The sequence below is a fragment of the Epinephelus lanceolatus genome, chromosome 12 (assembly GCF_041903045.1).
Source record: "Epinephelus lanceolatus isolate andai-2023 chromosome 12, ASM4190304v1, whole genome shotgun sequence".
Classification (NCBI taxonomy): Eukaryota; Metazoa; Chordata; class Actinopteri; order Perciformes; family Serranidae; genus Epinephelus; species Epinephelus lanceolatus.
In genome coordinates this window covers 30,839,164-30,856,904 of record NC_135745.1, presented here as the reverse complement: position 1 = coordinate 30,856,904, position 17,741 = coordinate 30,839,164, and the positions used below count along the sequence as shown (strand labels likewise).

The 17,741-nt window shown below is 43.7% G+C and overlaps 2 protein-coding genes across 2 annotated transcripts in view; one reads left to right on the top strand and one right to left on the bottom strand.

The window, feature by feature from the left end:
- Positions 1 to 3,570, bottom strand: part of LOC117272465 (semaphorin-6B-like) — a 45,428-nt gene extending 41,858 nt beyond the window's left edge. The window contains exon 1 of the mRNA XM_033651408.2: positions 3,393 to 3,570. The gene's annotated coding sequence lies outside the window, so the exon portion shown is untranslated. The remainder of the gene's footprint in view (positions 1 to 3,392) is intronic.
- Positions 3,571 to 6,801: 3,231 nt separating this feature from the next.
- LOC117272218 (alpha/beta hydrolase domain-containing protein 17A-like) lies at positions 6,802 to 15,711 on the top strand. Its single transcript, XM_033651022.2, has 6 exons — positions 6,802 to 6,980; positions 7,703 to 7,788; positions 8,194 to 8,687; positions 8,959 to 9,153; positions 9,901 to 10,080; positions 14,158 to 15,711. The coding sequence occupies exons 3-6, from the start codon at positions 8,197 to 8,199 to the stop codon at positions 14,381 to 14,383; spliced, it is 1,092 nt and encodes a 363-aa protein (XP_033506913.2). The 5' UTR covers positions 6,802 to 6,980; positions 7,703 to 7,788; positions 8,194 to 8,196; the 3' UTR covers positions 14,384 to 15,711.
- The last annotated feature ends 2,030 nt before the right edge of the window (positions 15,712 to 17,741 follow it).

The following is a 17,741-nucleotide window of genomic DNA, read 5'->3' as shown; positions in this document are numbered from 1 at the left end:
ACACTGTGGGGGTACACGCCCATAATCATAACGAACGAAGAAAAAACAGGCAGAGGGCAGAGTCTCTGCACTGAAATACACCACCACACACCTCTAGTGGGTCCTAAGTGATGATTGAGAGGGATCATTTTCTGTATGAGTCTTCAGTTTTATAGGATAATCCTGCATGTATACCTTTAATAGACAAGACAATACACTGCAAAATGAACACACATGTAAACCCATTACATGCAGAGACCACACAATGTGCGCAAGGATGCATTAAAAGAGGCTGCACCTTGAGGGAGGAATCTCTGAAGACAGAGAGTCATAAAACTGAAGATACATGGCGACCGTAAAGTATATGAAGGATTTGTACATTGAAAACAACTGCAGGGCATTATTACGCGGCACATGTGGCTGATACAGCAACCAAATCCACATGGTGCAGCCACCTCGGCCACATGAGCATCATTTATCTCGTAGTGCATGGACAATTTACAGCGGAGCCTGCCATAGGTAAAGCTCCTCAGCTTGTGTGGTAGCTATTATCTCGCTCCTTTCCTTCTTAAACATCTGGAAGGAGTTGTTTGAAAAGCCCAGTTAGGCTCCTGAAAGCCTCTCACATCAACACACGATGTTTTGCACCAGAGAGTTTCTTTTGAATGTATTTGTCTCAGGATAAGAGCTCCTTTCTGACAAGTAAAGAAAGTATGCCCACGTGACACCTGCCCTTCTGACCTTCTTAATCCTGCACAATGAGGTCCACTCTCGGGAGGACCCTGCAGGAATAGGTCACCCAGCAGATGCCTGCCCAGCCAGGTCCTTCTGATCTCATTGCCCTGAGGTCTGCAGACTTCAACACCCTTTTTCAAGTGTTGATTCTGTACTAAAGAACCCCGCCAAACCCTACCACCAGATAAACACTGAGCTCCGTGTGAAACTGGAACTTCAAAAGATACTGTAGCTGGCCGCTTTTGAGGAAAATCAGCATTCCTTCAAATCTCCTGACACTAGTTGTAACTTTGCTTTATTTCACGATCAGATTAGTGAATAATCCTGTCTATTTTTCTGGCGCAGAGAGGGGTGGTTGCTTTAGGGCAGATGGGAGTTGATTCTGCAAGTTTTGCAAGTTACTTGAAGTTCATCTAAACAATAAAAGAGCATGCACTGACATTCTTTCATACATAAGCAGAGCGATGAGTGGGAGGTTTTTCTAGACTGAGTGAAAACAGGGAAATCTACAGCGAGGTTAAAGCGAGTGACAGAAGTTTTAAGCAAGTGTCCTGGGTGGCTCAGGTTCGGCGAAAAAGAAACAAATTCTGTTGTCTGATACGAAGTAAAGAAAGCTACAAGTTTAGTGTCAGCTCAGAGCCCCACAGTGTTGGGAGTGTTTCCGTCAGTCAATGTTCCTCTCTGTGCACCAGAGGTAAAGAGAGGAAATTTGTTGCCGATTGCTCGACGTATTCTCTCGGCGAAGGGAGCAGAGGCGCTGTTAGGTAACATCTCTCCACTTCCAAAATCTGCTGTCTGTTTCATCTCACTCTATTTAACACACAATGACACACACACAAGATCTCAGACTGACATTGTACACATTTCTAGAAAACGTGCTCCTAGCAACCCCCAACACACTAATCTGCTGTTTGTGGGAAGGCTGTATAATGCTGCAATCTCATTTTCCCCCCCTGTGCTTGAGGTGCCCTGTTTGTGGCTTAGCATGTGTGACTGAATAGGGTCCTATGTGATCAATAGAGCTCATTACATGTCCCTATGGGCAGTTGTCTCACCCTAAGGCTCTCTTAGATTGCTTTTACCTGCAGCCTGCTCTGCCTTATTGCTTCAAGTGGCTCCAACTTTGTTTGCGGCATAATTAATTTTCTAATTGAATTACTCAAGCCTGGCCTTTGCACGCTATTTTCCCTAAATGTAGATTGAAGTATCCATTAGGTTCCCTTCAGCATAGGCTGTGGGTGTTTTTGGTGTCAGAGGGCTCTGCTGTATGTTTGGGGATTGGGCGGGTGTTAGACCGCCTTCCAAAAGGGAGGCTGAAGAAAACAGTGGCTGCACCTGTTGTTCCCTGCAGTTGCTGTGTGGCGGGGTTAGCACCTGCTCACGCGGCTGCTGTGTGGCTGTCTGTGTGGGCAGCAGGGATAACAGGGAGACCATTCACACCCGCTCAGACTGCTGTCTGCAGCCCCTCTCCCTAAACGCTCGTTCGCTCCGAGCTTTCTGCTCCATCATTTCTTTTACATCCTCTGCCGATCCCCCTGTAGCCTATATGCCAGATTGCTATCACACTTTATCCTTTGTATCCCTGATCTGCCTGTCTGTCTGTGTTTCTGTCTCTCCCTCTCCTCCACCCCTCCTCCATCTATTTTCTTTTTTGTCTCTGACCATCTCTTCTTGCCTTTCAACTCACACAGAAACATAAACAGCAGCAGCTGGGAGCTGTTATGGTCCTTCTGTGGAGCTCAATAGCTTTTAGTGTGAAGGATGAAGTTGTAAACAATAAATTACATATAACTACTAAATCACTTCAGTAAGAGCTTGGACACCCGTGAGTGAGCTTTTAACTTGGGCCGTGAAGGTTGAGTATGTGCAGTGTGGTTATGGGTAATTAAAGTGACAAGTTATTGTGAGTGTGCAAGATGCATTTGGGATGTTTTTTGAGTATTCTCCAGTTTTTGTCAACACTAAGAGGCAGATACTGAGCATCTATGTCTAAATAACTACCTCAAATGAATACCAGAAACACAGTGTGCTCAGTGCATCCATCATGCCACTCCTGTTTCTCCACTGACTTAGTAATGACATAATCAATTGACTTTATGGCTGCCAAATCATCACATGTGACCTTTAGTCTTGTTAACAGGAAACCTTAGGCAAACATTAAAAAAACATACTGAATGTACACAAGGGAACAATTAAACACAACATTTAAAGAGTGATAAGCCTAATTTGGACCACCACCTCTGATCCGGGCCGTGATCTAAATAAGAATTTCAATCAGGCTTTGTGCTCGTCCTTGCAATGCAGTGTTATAACGTCAAAGTATTGTGAGCTCTTTCTGCTGAGGCATCACTTCGACCCTACGTAATAATAAGCCCCGTAAGAACCAATGCAACACGTGAAAGAACAATGACATGCAGCGATATGCAACAAAGATGTGCCCGTGAAACGCAAATGAAACATCAAACTTGCAGCAGACACAAAGAGCAGTTCATGTCCACAAAGGTCCAGGCGGTGCCAAACACACACATCCACTGGCTAACCCGGAGGAGTGATAATGCAGCATCGCGTTTAGTGGCAGTAATAAAAATGCGCACATGATGTATACCTGTTCATCCCATCCGCCCCCCGTCTCCCCTCACACATACCCATCCCTCAATCCCACCATTTGGCACACTCACCGCACCAGATGGCCAGGTAGGGAGGCGGAGGCAGGTGCCAGTCGCCAACTCGCCCTCTCCGGTCGCTTCTCTTCCTCTCTGTGGAGAAAAGGGTGATGGATACCACGGCTCTCGGTATCCAAAGCCTCTCTGTAATAACAGCAGCTCCTCCGCCGCACCTCACCTGTCTCTTCCCTCTACGGTTCCTGCGCGCCGCCGTAGCATCACCGTTTACCGAGCGCGTCCTAAACGCCCAGTCAACTACAAAACGCTTTTTTTTTTTTTTTTTTACCCAGGAGAGAAAGAGTCCGTAGTCTTAATGCGTAAACAGCAACCTATAGGGGCTCTCTGTGATCCAGGATACAGTCTCTCCTCCGGTAGCCTTGTTCAGACCCCTGTAATATCCCAGATCCTGCAACTGCGGACTGTATGAAGTCTCCTGTCAGAGGGACCGGCCAGCTGTCTGCACTTGGTCAAGCAACGGCTTTGAAATCAGGAGTCAGCAAAATGTAATCCTCCTTTTTGAATTTACAGTGGCGAGGTGAAATGTTCAACGCAGAGCAGTCACAGTGACAGCAGGGGCCCATAATTCACAGCCCCTGAAACACAGTCCTGCAGTGGATCAATGATGAATGGAGGACCTCTCTCTCTCTACCTCCCTCTACCTTCCTCTCTCTCTCTCTCTCTCTCTCTCTCTTTCTTTCTCTCTCTCTCTCTCTCTCTCTCACACACACACACACACACACACACATACACATAGGCTACAAACACATTATGCCACAAGGCATTACTGAAATACGTGTTTGATGATGTTCATGAAAGTTGCAAATTAAAGGACCTAAAACATAAAGCTGCAAAGGGAAGTATGTACACACACACACACACACACACACACACACACACACACACCGCCACCAGCCACTTTATTAGGTACAACTTGCTCTTACTGGGTTGGACCCCCTTTTGCATTCAGAATTGTCTTAATTATTTGTGGCACAGATTCAACAAGGTGCTGGACATGATAGCGTCACACAGTTGCTGCACATCCATGATACAAATCTCCCGTTCCACCACATCCCAAAGGTGCTCTATTGGACTGAGATCTGGTGACTGTGGAGGCCATTGGAGTACAGTGAACTCATTGTCATGTTCAAGAAACCAGTTTGAGATGATTTGAGCTTTGTGACATGGTGCGTTATCCTGCTGGAAGTAGCCATCAGAAGATGGGTACACTGTGGTCATAAAGGGATGGACACGGTCAGCAACAATAGTGAGCAGCAGTTCTCTGGGTAAAAATGCCTTGTTGATGCCAGAGGTCAGAGGAGAATGGCCAGACTGGTTCAAGATGAAGGCAACAGTAACTCAAATAACCACTGGTTACAACCAAGGTCTGCAGAAGACCATCTCTGAACCAACAACACGTCCAACCTTGAAGCAGATGGGCTACAGCAGCAGAAGACCACACCAGGTGCCACTCCTGTCAGCTAACAACAGGAAACTGAGGCTACAGTTCACACAGGCTCACCAAAACTGGACAATAGAAGATTGGAAAAACGTTGCCTGGTCTGATGAGTCTGGATTTCTGCTGCCACATTCAGATGGTAGGGTCAGAATTTGGCGTAAACAACATGAAAGCATGGATCCATCCTGCCTTGTATCAGCGGTTCAGGCTGGTGCTGGTGGTGTAATGGTGTGGGGGAGATTTTCTTGGCACACTTTGGGCCCCTTAGTACCAACTGAGCATGGTTTAAACATCACAGCCTACCTGAGTATTGTTGCTGACCGTGTCCATCCCTTTATGACCACAGTGTACCCATCTTCTGATGGCTACTTCCAGCAGGATAACGCACCATGTCACAAAGATCAGATCATCTCAAACTGGTTTCTTGAACATGACAATGAGTTCACTGTACTCCAATGGCCTCCACAGTCACCAGATCTCAGTCCAATAGAGCACCTTTGGGATGTGGTGGAACGGGAGATTCGCATCATGGATGTGCAGCCGACAAATCTGCAGCAACTGTGTGATGTCATCATGTCAATATGGACCAACATCTCTGAGGAATGTTTCCAGCACCTTGTTGAATCTATGACACCAAGAACTAAAGCAATTCTGAAAGCAAAAGGGGTCCAACTCGGTATTAGCAAGGTGTACTTAATAAAGTGGCCATTAATTGTGTGTGGCTAATAAGCTACAAAGATAAGCTTTTAAAATACACAAGCACTTTTTAGAAGAATTATCAACTATATTCTGGACTGTAGTGAAAAATGACGCACACTTTTCAAGCACAGTAGGCACACTTATACTTCAGTAATAGTATTTATTTCCCCTTTTCATGCTAATTGCTTTATACATCTACTCCTCCACCACTACATTTCAGAGTGAAATATTGTACTCATTTTTCCACTACATTTATTTCACAGTTATAGCCAAATAAAAATGAGATTTCTGCATTAAAATTGCCAACAGTTCTATAATATGATGCATTATTATAGACTGCTATAACAGAAACTGCCCAGCAGCATATAAAAGAGCCCAAACTGTCCCTCACCGGACCAGCTATAACATTAAATGATTTTTATATGTAAACACATCAGTAGTATTCATCTCCTAATATAACCCTTTTATAATATAACATTGAAAAAGGAAATTCTACTGAATAATGGGGATCTTTATTTTTTTTAACCTTTGTACTTGTAATGAAGTAGAATATTAAATGCAGGACCTTTACTTTTAATTGACAATTTTTATGGACTGGTACTTAAATAAATGATCTGAATACTTGTCCTACTTCTGGGCCTGGATAGGGTTTTAAATATTGAGACTATAGTGAATGGAAAACACAAGCACCTTGTCTGTATAGTTATTTTTTCTTTTTGATTAATATAATTATTTTTAACTTCCAGTTTGCCGCATTGGGTTTAATCTGTCCTTTTTTGTATTTTATTTTTTTTCCCTTTGTTCCTGGTTTTGTCAATATTTGAAGTGTGTTATGTTATGTTATGTTATGTTATGTTATGTTATGATGTTTGATGACAGAATTCTTTTAATTAATTAGATTAAATTAAATTCAGTTAAAATAAATTAAATTAAAATAAAATAGTAATAAAATAATTAAATAAAATAAAATGAATTGAATTGAATTAGATTAAAATACATTTATATATAACAAAGCCATCAGAAAAGCATATTTTACCCACTATAACTGTGGTATTATCACTATAAACCTTTGAGGAAACAAAACTTTGAAATGCTGTGAGGCTTTAAAGTAGTTGAAAATAATTTATGCACAACCCTGTAAAGATTTCCCCTCTATTTTTAACCATTTATAAGTGCGATAATAGGTGATAATAAATTATATTGAGGCACGTTGTAATAAAGTTTTGAAAAAGGAATAAGCCGTTACGTCACTTCCGGGTTTAGTCGGACAGTAGTAAAAAAAAAAAAATCTGGTTGCCATGAATTTCAGCTAGCTAGCCACCGACAACTGTCAGTACACTTGAGTAAAACCATCCATGTCAAGACACAAGAAGGATTTTCGGAGTCTTGTGCCGCTTCTGTGTTCATATAGGAGCACACCAGCCTGCCTGCCAACCTACTGTGAATCGGTAAGTAGCTAGCTTTGAGGCTAGCGTGCTAGCGAGCTAGCCGTCACCGCTAGCTGGTAGCCCCGCTGACGATAAGTGATTATATTTTGCCTGATAGCTGACATTAACCTGTGCGGCGGGTAGCGTCTATTTACCTTTCAGTCGCAGCTATGCTTTGACAACACACCGCTCCCGTAATGTGCCCACATCACTGGCTAGCGATAGAGGTTAATATCGTTGTTAACCATGTAGCTACCATTAGCATATCAGTCGCTCCCTGTCGCTCTGTGTGTTTGTGTTGAGGGGGTGTTTTAATTAGTCACCAGTGTCCATGATCACATCAGGGCATCTGAATCCCTTTAATCCCTTTGTGAGGTTGTAGCAGCTTCAGTATATGGAGAAATGCAAATAACTTCTGTCCTAATACGCGCCAGCTGGTTACAAGAGCTGTGTAATGACAATAACAACTGACGCTTTAACCCTTACAATGAACCCGAACTGTCTTTCTGTCTGTGAAGCAAAGTTATATCTTCCTCACAGCTGAACCCAGTGTCTGTGTCATTTTATGTGGTTTCAATTGCTACATTTGATAAAGCAAGACTGATAGCTATGGCTTTTTAATATGTGTAATCTGTAAAAACAGCTACTTTAAAAGCTAACTAGGTGACAATACCTTGCCATGCACAGTCTGTTGTTACCTGAAATATAGACATTTTAATGTGTTATAATTTCTCTTTATAAAGATCTTGCTGGCACAGTGACTAGACCAGAAGACCTTGGCACCGTTGTGTGCCAGTTCATTTCAAGACCCAGGGATTTCTGAATCCAGGTACGTTCCTAGCAGGATATCTGTGCAGGGTTTCCCCCAGGAAATTGGTTGTGTCTGCTTTTTCTAACTTGGAAAACACAGGATGTGATAGATCAGTCAATCACCTGCTGAGCTGAGTACACATCACATCTCGTAATCCGTGTAATAACTTGATGAAGATTTAAACATAACCCTCATTAATTAAATATTTGGCCTTCGCTGTGTCACTGCTCATTCCTCTGAAGCTACTATATTTCATAAAATCAACAGTGGAGATTTCAGGCAAGGTGGTGCATCTCTACTATAAAACACTGAAGGAAACCCTGCTGTGAATCACAGGTGAAAGGCTTTGCTTCTTGCGTGCTGTTTGTGTTTATGTTTTTCTGCCACCTAATTACTCCGTCTCCTGTGTTTATTTTCCACCAGAAGATGAACGGTCTGTCCATACGAGAGCTATGCTGTCTCTTCTGCTGCCCCCCTTGTCCCAGCCGCATTGCAGCCAAACTGGCTTTCCTCCCTCCAGAGCCCACCTACGCCCTTCTCCCTGACCCAGATCCAGGTTCTGGAGCTGGAGCTGCCTCTGGGTCCAGCTCCGGTGCTGCTCAGCCTTCTCTCGGAGCCCCAGGACTGCGTTCCCGGCTGGGCACTGGTAGTGGAAGTGACAGAGGAGGTGGAGGTGGTGCCGGAGGTGGGGGTGGAGGAGGAGGAGGAGGAGGTGGTGGTGGTGGAGGCAGCGGCGGAGGAGGAGGAGGAGGAGGTGGCAGCGGTGGGAGTGAGGGCAGGTGGAAGCTTCATCTCACAGAGAGAGCAGAGTTCCAGTATTCACAGAGAGAGCTGGATGTGACGGATGTATTCCTGACCAGATCTAGCCGAGGGAACAGGGTGGGGTGCATGTACATTCGCTGCGCCCCCAATGCCAGGTGAGACACACACCGCCGTCCGAACACGTTGAGACTGAACCTGATCGCACACACAGATCATAACCTTATCTCTGTGTTTTGCATTTGCTTTAAATAGGACAGCTTGACCTTCTTTTGTTTGAACTACATGCAAATATATTTTTCTCCGTCATACAATTATATCCCATATTTTTCCATAAACCTGGGGTTTCCCCGTTCAGCAGTGCCCCTGCTTCGCCTCATCCAGCTGCTTAACTTCCCTCTTCTTTCTTCCTCCTCCTTTGTGTCTCAGGTTTACAGTTTTGTTTTCCCACGGCAATGCAGTAGACCTGGGCCAGATGAGCAGCTTCTACATCGGCTTAGGCACACGCATCAACTGCAACATCTTTTCCTATGATTACTCAGGCTACGGTGTTAGCACTGGCAAGCCCTCTGAGAAGAACCTATATGCTGATATTGATGCTGCCTGGCACGCCCTGCGCTCCCGGTAAGCAGGCTGAAACAGTCCGCTACCATCCACACAAGATCCCTAAATGAACAGCCAACAAGCACCCAATGCCAGTTAAAGTGTCTTTGGTAGATAAATCACTAAGGACCACTCACATCACGGGCCAGTAACATTTTGTGAAAATAACATTTGGTTGGCTCAGTTATACACAAACTTTGTCCCTGGTACCCTCTCTCTGACCATTAGCCAGTCAAATCAAAGCTAAACAATGGCTCCGTATCTGACAGACTGATGATTGGCTGTCACATACTGTGCTCTGTGTGAAGCCTCGGCATCTGAAATCCTGGAAAATATTCCTCCTGTTTATCTGCTGCCAGCATGGTTAATGAGCCTCATGTCAGCAGAAACTTAACACTCCCAGGGGGCAACACAGAGGGACTTTGAGGCCACTGAAAAACAATAAGCATTAATGTTACATGAATTTACTCACACAGTCCCTGATTCTGTGCCTCACATAGTATTTAAACAGGTTGGTTAATATGCTGTATTGCTGTCACACATGGTTGGCTATTTGCTTATGATGTTCTCTTTCAAACTTTGTCTATTGTTAACATGACACACAATGGTAGCTGTTCCCATGTGCTGGAGTGTATGACACTGTGCTGCACTTCATCTGCATATGGAAATATATACACCGCACATCAACCCTTTTGCACTACCCATACTTTCAGAATAAAAGGGACTCCTGCTTTGATATCCTGTACTGATATCTGTGTGTTGTCTCAGGTACGGCATCAGCCCTGAGAATATCATCCTGTACGGACAGAGCATCGGCACGGTGCCCACAGTAGACTTGGCGTCACGGTTCGAGTGTGCTGCTGTGGTCCTCCACTCTCCTCTAACCTCTGGCATGAGAGTGGCTTTCCCCGACACCAAGAAGACATACTGCTTTGACGCCTTCCCAAAGTAAGTGTTTTAATGTATGTTAGACGTATTTTATGTGTTATCAATGGTTTTACAATATACTAAGCAGGATTTCGCTGAGAAAGCAGTGTACAGACTCTCACAGAAGGAACCTCTCTCAATCGTCACTTATGACCCACTGGAAGTGTGTGGCGGTGTATTTTTCTGCAGAGACTCGGCCCTCTGCCTGTATTTTCCTTTTATTTACAGTGTTCAGGACGTTTATGGGCGTGTACCCGTACAACGCTCAGGTGAGGTCACTACCTTTATGAAAAGGTAGTGACCAGATGCCAGACTGTAAGCAGCAGGCATCCAAGAGACACAGCGCCAAAGATATGACGATACAGTGACATGGAACACTAAACGAGAGTGAGTCTGGGGTTGGCTGAAAATCTGTCTCTTCAGTAGTCAGTACTCACACCATGTAAACCTAAAGATGTCTGCAGAAAGAAATGAACAGTGGCTTTGTTTGCTCCAGTTAAGTTATTTACAGGAAACTCGATTGCTGACAGTGTAGTATGAAAATGTCTGTTAAAACTTCTTTCCTGTGATATAAGCAGCTTCTCTGCTGTTGCCTAAAGCCAAAATATCATATACACTGCTTCCATTCATATTCTGATAATCACTGGTTCTTTGTAAAGCAACATGGGAGCAGTGTGACCTGTGAAAGTTGAATGCACTTATTGTAAGTTGCTTTGGACAAACGTATCTGATAAATGAACAAGGTCGGGCCATAGAAACAGAATGAAAGTAGGACAGACATTCATATTCAAATCAACAAAGCAGCAGCAATTTTTATGCGTGCAGTTGCCATTGCAGCCGTGGCAGCAGGCTAACTTCTGTATTAACTTCCGTATACGCAAACCAGCTTGGGACAAGTTGCAGTTTCACTGAGCAGTGGAGTAGTGTGCCTTGCTGCTAAAGAGGAGTTAAGGATTGTTGGATTTACATTGCAGCGTTACTTGCTGAGAAACGTAACTAGTTAGAGAGAGTTTTAGCTGGGAGGTGTGTTCGAGCAGACTTCACTACCTTCATGTGTATCTAATAAATAAAGTCACAAAAGGAAAGGAAACATTCTTCCCCCTTTTTTCATTATTAAACAGAAAAATACAACTGTACACCAATCCCAGTTTCTTTCTTTTACCAAACCAGGACGGTAGGTAACTCATTGTAAAACACACTTAACTTAAAACTCGACAGAGACAAAATGAAACTTACCAAGACTGTCTTAGTTAGTCTTGTCAGTCGTTTAGTTAGTAAGTCCACTGTTCCAGGAAACACCAGCTCTGCATTGGTCGAAATAAACCCTTAATCCACTGAGTTAGCTGTTGGTAGAAAAAGATTTCCGCACACTTGCATCTATGCAGTGTCTCACTTCATGGTTGAGCTCCTACCACCAGGGTTGCACACAGGTGTGTCGCATACAGCCAGTGATTAGACCGAGATTGGTGACTTTCACCAGCCTGTCCATCGTTGACAGTCAGACACCGCACAGATGTAAGTGCACGGAAATCTTTTTCTACCAACCTGGACTCATTGATGTTTTCAGCACCTTGCCAAGACTGAGCCGGGGGGGGCAGTGTTAGAATATTTGGGCTTTACATGCTGTTTATCACCGTGGTCTCTCTGCCTCTCAGCTGTAGCTCTCGCTCGTTCTTCAGAGGCAGCTGCAGAAATGTTACATCATGTTTCAACAAACATGCGGTTAATGGCACCAAAAGAAACGGGGAAATACAGTAGAAATTTGTGGTATATTTTACACAATCATAAACATAGTTCTTATGAGGTATGTACTGCAATATTGTTTGTATGTCACTGGTCTCATAGATAGCCACTCAGTAGCGGATTGCTTTTTTGAAAATGTGACTAAATAACTGATTACTTGAATGCAGAACTATTGAGTTACCCCCAACACTGCCAGTTGTAAACACATGTACTCACTGTGCAAACATGTCAGTACATTTGATCACTTAAAAAAAGCAGTGAGCGTGACACACTTTATGGCACCACTGAGGTGTGTGTTGTCGCCATAACCACTAACAACAGTCGCCATTTTCTGTTGAACTAGTCAAATGACCACAGCAAACAGTTCACTGTCCTTTCTGTTCATTGTATATCCATGTGTTGGGTGATATGATAATACATTGTGTCATGACAGGAGTCCTTGTGAGGCCACATTGTAGTCTCTGGTTATACGAGACCATTGTGTTCAGTGTCGCATATCACAGTGCAGGACTGCATTATGGTAATAATGGGTTTACAAGGTTTTATTGTTTAGTTTTTATTTGGATCCCTGCTGGTTGTTACCTTGGCAACAGCTACTCTTCCTGGGGTTTCTGCTGCAAATGTAATGAGGTACCTTGATTTGTCAGGTATTAGATTCGCTGGATTAGCCAAAAACATGACTTCCCATCTGGTGGTTCATCCAGAAATAATTTCTCAATAATACTTCTGAAACATTTACTATATCACGGCGTATCACTGTAATGTAGTGTAGTGTATTCAGCGGTATTGTGATGTAACAGTGATCGTCGGTGACATGATTAGTATTTGAATGGATTTTATGTAATTAAGTTAAACTGATTGCATCCACTATTTTTGTCAAAGAAGAAACTGTAAACCTCAAAAGACAGACCTAAGTGTGGTTCATTTGGGCAGGTGTGAACACAGCAATCACACTCAGGTGTGCACCAAAAGAACCAGATCAAGACCTTCTTGAAGAGGTGGTCTCGGTCTGGTTATAAATGAACTCTGGTGCGGTTCCTTTGTGGTGAGAACGTGTTCCGACCTCGATCTGAACCAACTGCAGTCACATGACACATTGTTTGGGTTAAACATGAGCATGTTACAGTCCTGGAGGATTATTAATGTGCACCTCCTCCTGTACTGCCTTAATATGCACATTCAGCACATCCAATGCATCAAAACATTGTTTTCTAGTTGGAGCTGAGCCTCGTTTTCAAACAGTATGGTTTGACTAAAATGAACAATGACAGCAATATAGTCCACGATGAGCAGCGCTAAAATCAACCTGCGTAGTTGTCCCTCCATTGTGACATTAGAAAGTGTCACATTTATCTTGCAAGTGTAGTCTTCTTCAACGTTTTGTTTACTTCCTGGATTTTTCCCGCATGGAAATTCTGACCAATCAAGAGCAGCTTTCTCTTGCATCCATTTTATCTGCTCCGCTTATAAATGCTGCTGTGAGAACACAAACCAACTCTAGGCAATTATACAACTGCCTGACAAAATGAGTCCCTGATTCAGACCAAAGCAACACAACTCTAGGTCTGAAAGCACCCTGAAGGTCTATTCCCTACTTGGGACCTCATGTGATTTAAAAAGCACCCCTCATGTCTGTGTTTCTTGCGGCGCATACACATGGGATAAGTGAAGTCTGTGTTGTACTTTAATTTCCTGACATTATCCTCTGGATATGATGCCCACAGTCATTTGTAACTCCACTCTACACAACACAGAAACACTACACAGCACCACCAGCGGTGTTGTAGAACCTCTGTCTTTCGTAGAAATGTGGGTTAAAGTAACAGAACCAATTTGGCCACACGTTGCCATGTTATCCGTCTCATTGTCTTTGAGATTTCACTCCTCTGACTGATTTCAGTCCAGCATCCAACATGCTGTTAAAATTTCATTTATTATTGCCAACACAGCCTCTGTAATTCTCAACTGGGAAAAAGGCAAAAACAAGGCGTGGAGAAAACAGAAAACCTAAATATGACCTCAAATCACAGAGATGCCGGTTTGCAAGGGACTAATATTATCACATGAACTCTGTCTTTTGTCAAATATGGTCTGTAATTTAAGGTTGAAATTTTATTTAACAAACTACAAAGATCACAGATGACTTCCTTAATTATTTCAAATTACCAAAGGTCCCGACTGATACTGGTCTCATGTAAATAGGGCTTTAAAGTGTGATGTTACTTTAATGTATCTGTAATGTCTGAAATCACCTTTATTTGTCACTGTTAATCCGTGCTCAAAGAATTATCCTGCATCCTGTTTTCTTAAATTGCCTGGGTGGCGCATTAATAGCCTCCATCATTTCTCCTCCAGCATAGAGAAAGTGTCAAAGATCCCGTCTCCGGTGCTCATCATCCACGGTACAGAGGACGAGGTGATCGACTTCTCTCACGGCCTCGCCCTGTTCGAGCGCTGTCCCAAGGCCGTGGAGCCCCTCTGGGTGGAGGGCGCCGGTCACAACGACATTGAGCTTTACAGTCAGTACCTGGAGAGGCTACGGCGCTTCATCAACCAGGACCTGGCTGCACAGCATGCCTGAGAAAACAAACAACAGCCTCTCTGCGTCTGTGTGAATGAGACCGTGCGTATGCATGTGTGTGTGAGAGCGAGTGACGTCAGCATGTCTGCAAAGTACGTGTGAGAAACTGAACTTAAAACGATGTGTGATTTTTTTATTTTTTTTCTTTCTCGTCACATCTGTGTGTCTTTGAAGCAGCACACCTTTAGGTTACTTTTCAACACAACACTTGTTCAAATGATTTCCTGTTGGAAAGGTGAGAACAGTTTTTAATCCATCAGTAGCTGTATCCATCTGTGCGGTGAGGTGAGGGCTGGAAACGAGCTGAGATTTAACAACTTCACAAATCTGGTTTTTAACAAGAGAAAATTTATGAACAGTGGCTTTGAAATGCGTCACCGACATAAATTAAGACATAACTACAACGTGCTTCGTCCAAAAAGGCACACAGATGTAATTTTAAAGTATGAAGTGTTAGTGAATGTATGAGTCATGGGTGTAAGTGTCGGGTGTATATCCATATCTCCATGGACATGCGTGCATGTTTGTGTGTGTGTGAGAGAGTGTGTGTGAGGCAGTGCTGAAAGAAATGAAGGACATCCTGATGACTTGGACAGCTGCAAGTGGAGGAGGCTTATTGAGACTTATCAATAGTGATGTTATTATTTTCTTTTTTTTTTTTGCGTGCGTATGTATGAAGAATACCTCCACAGCTTGACCAGATCTCTCTTCAGTGGACACACACTGGTCAAGCATGTGCCCCCCCTTCCCCCTGCACACACATACACACACACACACACATACACAGACACACACACACACGCACACACACCTCCACCACTCCCTGTTTACCTGTTAATGGACATCCATCTGACTGCCAGGGCATTTCCCAAGTTGTTGTCCAGCTAACACTAACCTACTCTCTCTGTGTGGTTTGGGGGTCCATCTCCTTCCCTTTGGTATCAGTCACAGTGGATACACAAGGACCAGGCTGGAATACTGTCATAGCTCATGTGGCTGCTGGGGGTCTCATAGTTTCCTCTCGCTCATTTCCGACTCTAAAGAGCTCACAGAATGGCCAGCTGCCACTTTATTTCCTGGCCGTGTCGGAGCTTTAGCTGTCTGCAGAATTGCAGCAGCAGCGTACAGGGAATTATTTTCATCTCTCTGTATTGCTTTCTCACAACCAGTCCTACACGTTTGTGATAAAGAGCGATAGTTCGGTTGAAATATTTGAGAGCCACGTGAAGAATATCTCCGTTTATGTGCACAATTCTTCGGCATTTATAGAACAGCTGGAGAAGTGCAGGTTTACTTGGTAATTTTATTGTCACATCAGATATATGGACGGCTGTAGCCTTTCAGTATTTACTGGTGTGTGACTTTTAAAGGTTGGGCAGACTGCACTGGCTCGTTAACAGCAGGATTAAGTCAGAGTTAAAGGAATAGTTTGACATTTTTGGAAATACACTCTTGCTTTCTTGCTGAGAGTTAGATGAGAAGATCTATACCACCCTCGTGCAGAGACTCCAGGAAGTGGCTGCACCCACACAAGAAATAGTTTTTCTGTCAGTTAAAGAAACAAGATTCATGTTTATTTGTAAACCACAGGGCTGTCGCGATAGCTGCAATATTGCAGTACCGCCAACCACCACAACTGTTTTGTTCACATTTTTTTCTTTGATTCATTGGAGCACTGCGTATTGACACTCTGCTACAAACGCCAGCAGCGTGATGAGGCGCAAAGTGTGTATTCTGTGCTGAGCGCTGCACATTCGGCGTTTTATCTGATCTCTTAAACACTGGCAGCTAGTCTGTGTCGCTTTTTACCCAGCTGTCCAATTACTGTAGAGCCTACCACAAAGACCAAAAGTCACATTACTGAACAACAACGGAGGAGAAATGAATACTGAACTCACAAAGACTCTCCTCCTTATGTGCTTCAGTCTCATTCAGTAGGCTACTCTATCTGCCGACAGTTTTACGTCGGCGGATGTTTTCATAGCAACCAGACGCAACCGAAGCATCTCAGCTGAAAAACCGCTCCCCTTATTGCGCCTCGATGCCCTTCTATGTTCTGAGTTCAAACAATGACCAAGTATTTGATTTGTTTTAAAGCTGCGTCCTCTTTGTCATTTAAAAAGCAGCTAAGAAAACGTATTTACAAAGCACTAAAGTCAGGATAAATGAAGTAGTAGAGGCTGCTAATCGCACTGTTGAGCCACCCTTAATCGCAGCAGGGGAAATTCCTTCACTGTGACAGCCCTAGTGAACTTGAGTGGTGCTAGCACATGGAAGCCAGGCTTGTTTTCAGTCCTTATGCTAAGCTAAGCTAACCAGCTGCTAGCCGCCGCTTCATATTTAGCATACAGACATGAGTGGAATCATTCTTTTCATCTGTCAGCGAGAAAGCAAATGAGCACATTTCCAAATTAGTGGACTCTATGGTTTAAAGTCTGAAGTGCAGTTGTTGAGGTTGGCGAACACACCCTTTTTTGAGCTTGATATTTCAGTGGGATTTGGGGAGTGAGGAGACAAAGCAGCAGCTGAGACCACCAAACTAATGAGGATTATGTCAGTTTTAACTGCGAATAATCTTTTGCTTCACCAGAATCTCTTTTGTGTAACGCTGATTAACTTGTAGTCTCACAGCACAGGTTGTTTCCCAAGTCTTGCTCCAGTAGCACCCATCACCAGTCGGTTGATCAGCCTCCTGTTCACGTGCACACCTGTTTCTAACGTTTTTGTCTCAGTGTAATTAATCTGAACGTGTTTGTCATAGTGTGTCCGGGGGGGGGGGATTGTTTGTCTCAGAACCGTGCGCGTCGACGTTACGACTAATAATGTGATTCAGATCGGGTGCCAGGACAACGAGACATCATGCCTACTACAGCTCTGTGTGACCTCTGTGGCCCTAAATGTACAGGAGCTCTCTTATGGGTGGCAGCACGCTTCAAGTCTGACACAAGCCATATTTGAGCCTCTCACTGTTGGTGTGGTGCAGGTTCCACCACACACACCTTTGCACATCAACACACACATTCAAAAACAACACACACGCACATACACACACACACACAGTACATGTACTGTAGTATACAGTATATTTACACATTTATATATATCAGATCAAGCATGACAAAAGCAGGTCTTAAGTTCAGCACTATTGTACAAAGCATCCAAAGTGTAATAAGGGTATAAAATGTAAGTTTGTGTGTCTTCATTATTATTGACTGTCTTCTACAGGCCAGCATAAGGATACTAACATCATGTTTGAATAACTAGTACTGGGCCCTGTGTGTAGACCTGGAAACGTACAAGAACTGGCTTCACGGTCGCAGGTTAGCACCACATTTCAGATCTACACAAGGCGTCTGCT

What these genes read in the sequence shown, in the direction of transcription:
- LOC117272218 (XM_033651022.2), top strand. Translation starts at nt 8,197, where the DNA reads ATGAACGGTCTGTCCATACGAGAGCTATGCTGTCTCTTCTGCTGCCCC. An exon ending in CGCTGCGCCCCCAATGCCAG is followed by an intron (nt 8,688 to 8,958) that starts GTGAGACACACA and finishes TTTGTGTCTCAG; the next exon opens with GTTTACAGTTTTGTTTTCCC. An exon ending in TGGCACGCCCTGCGCTCCCG is followed by an intron (nt 9,154 to 9,900) that starts GTAAGCAGGCTG and finishes GTGTTGTCTCAG; the next exon opens with GTACGGCATCAGCCCTGAGA.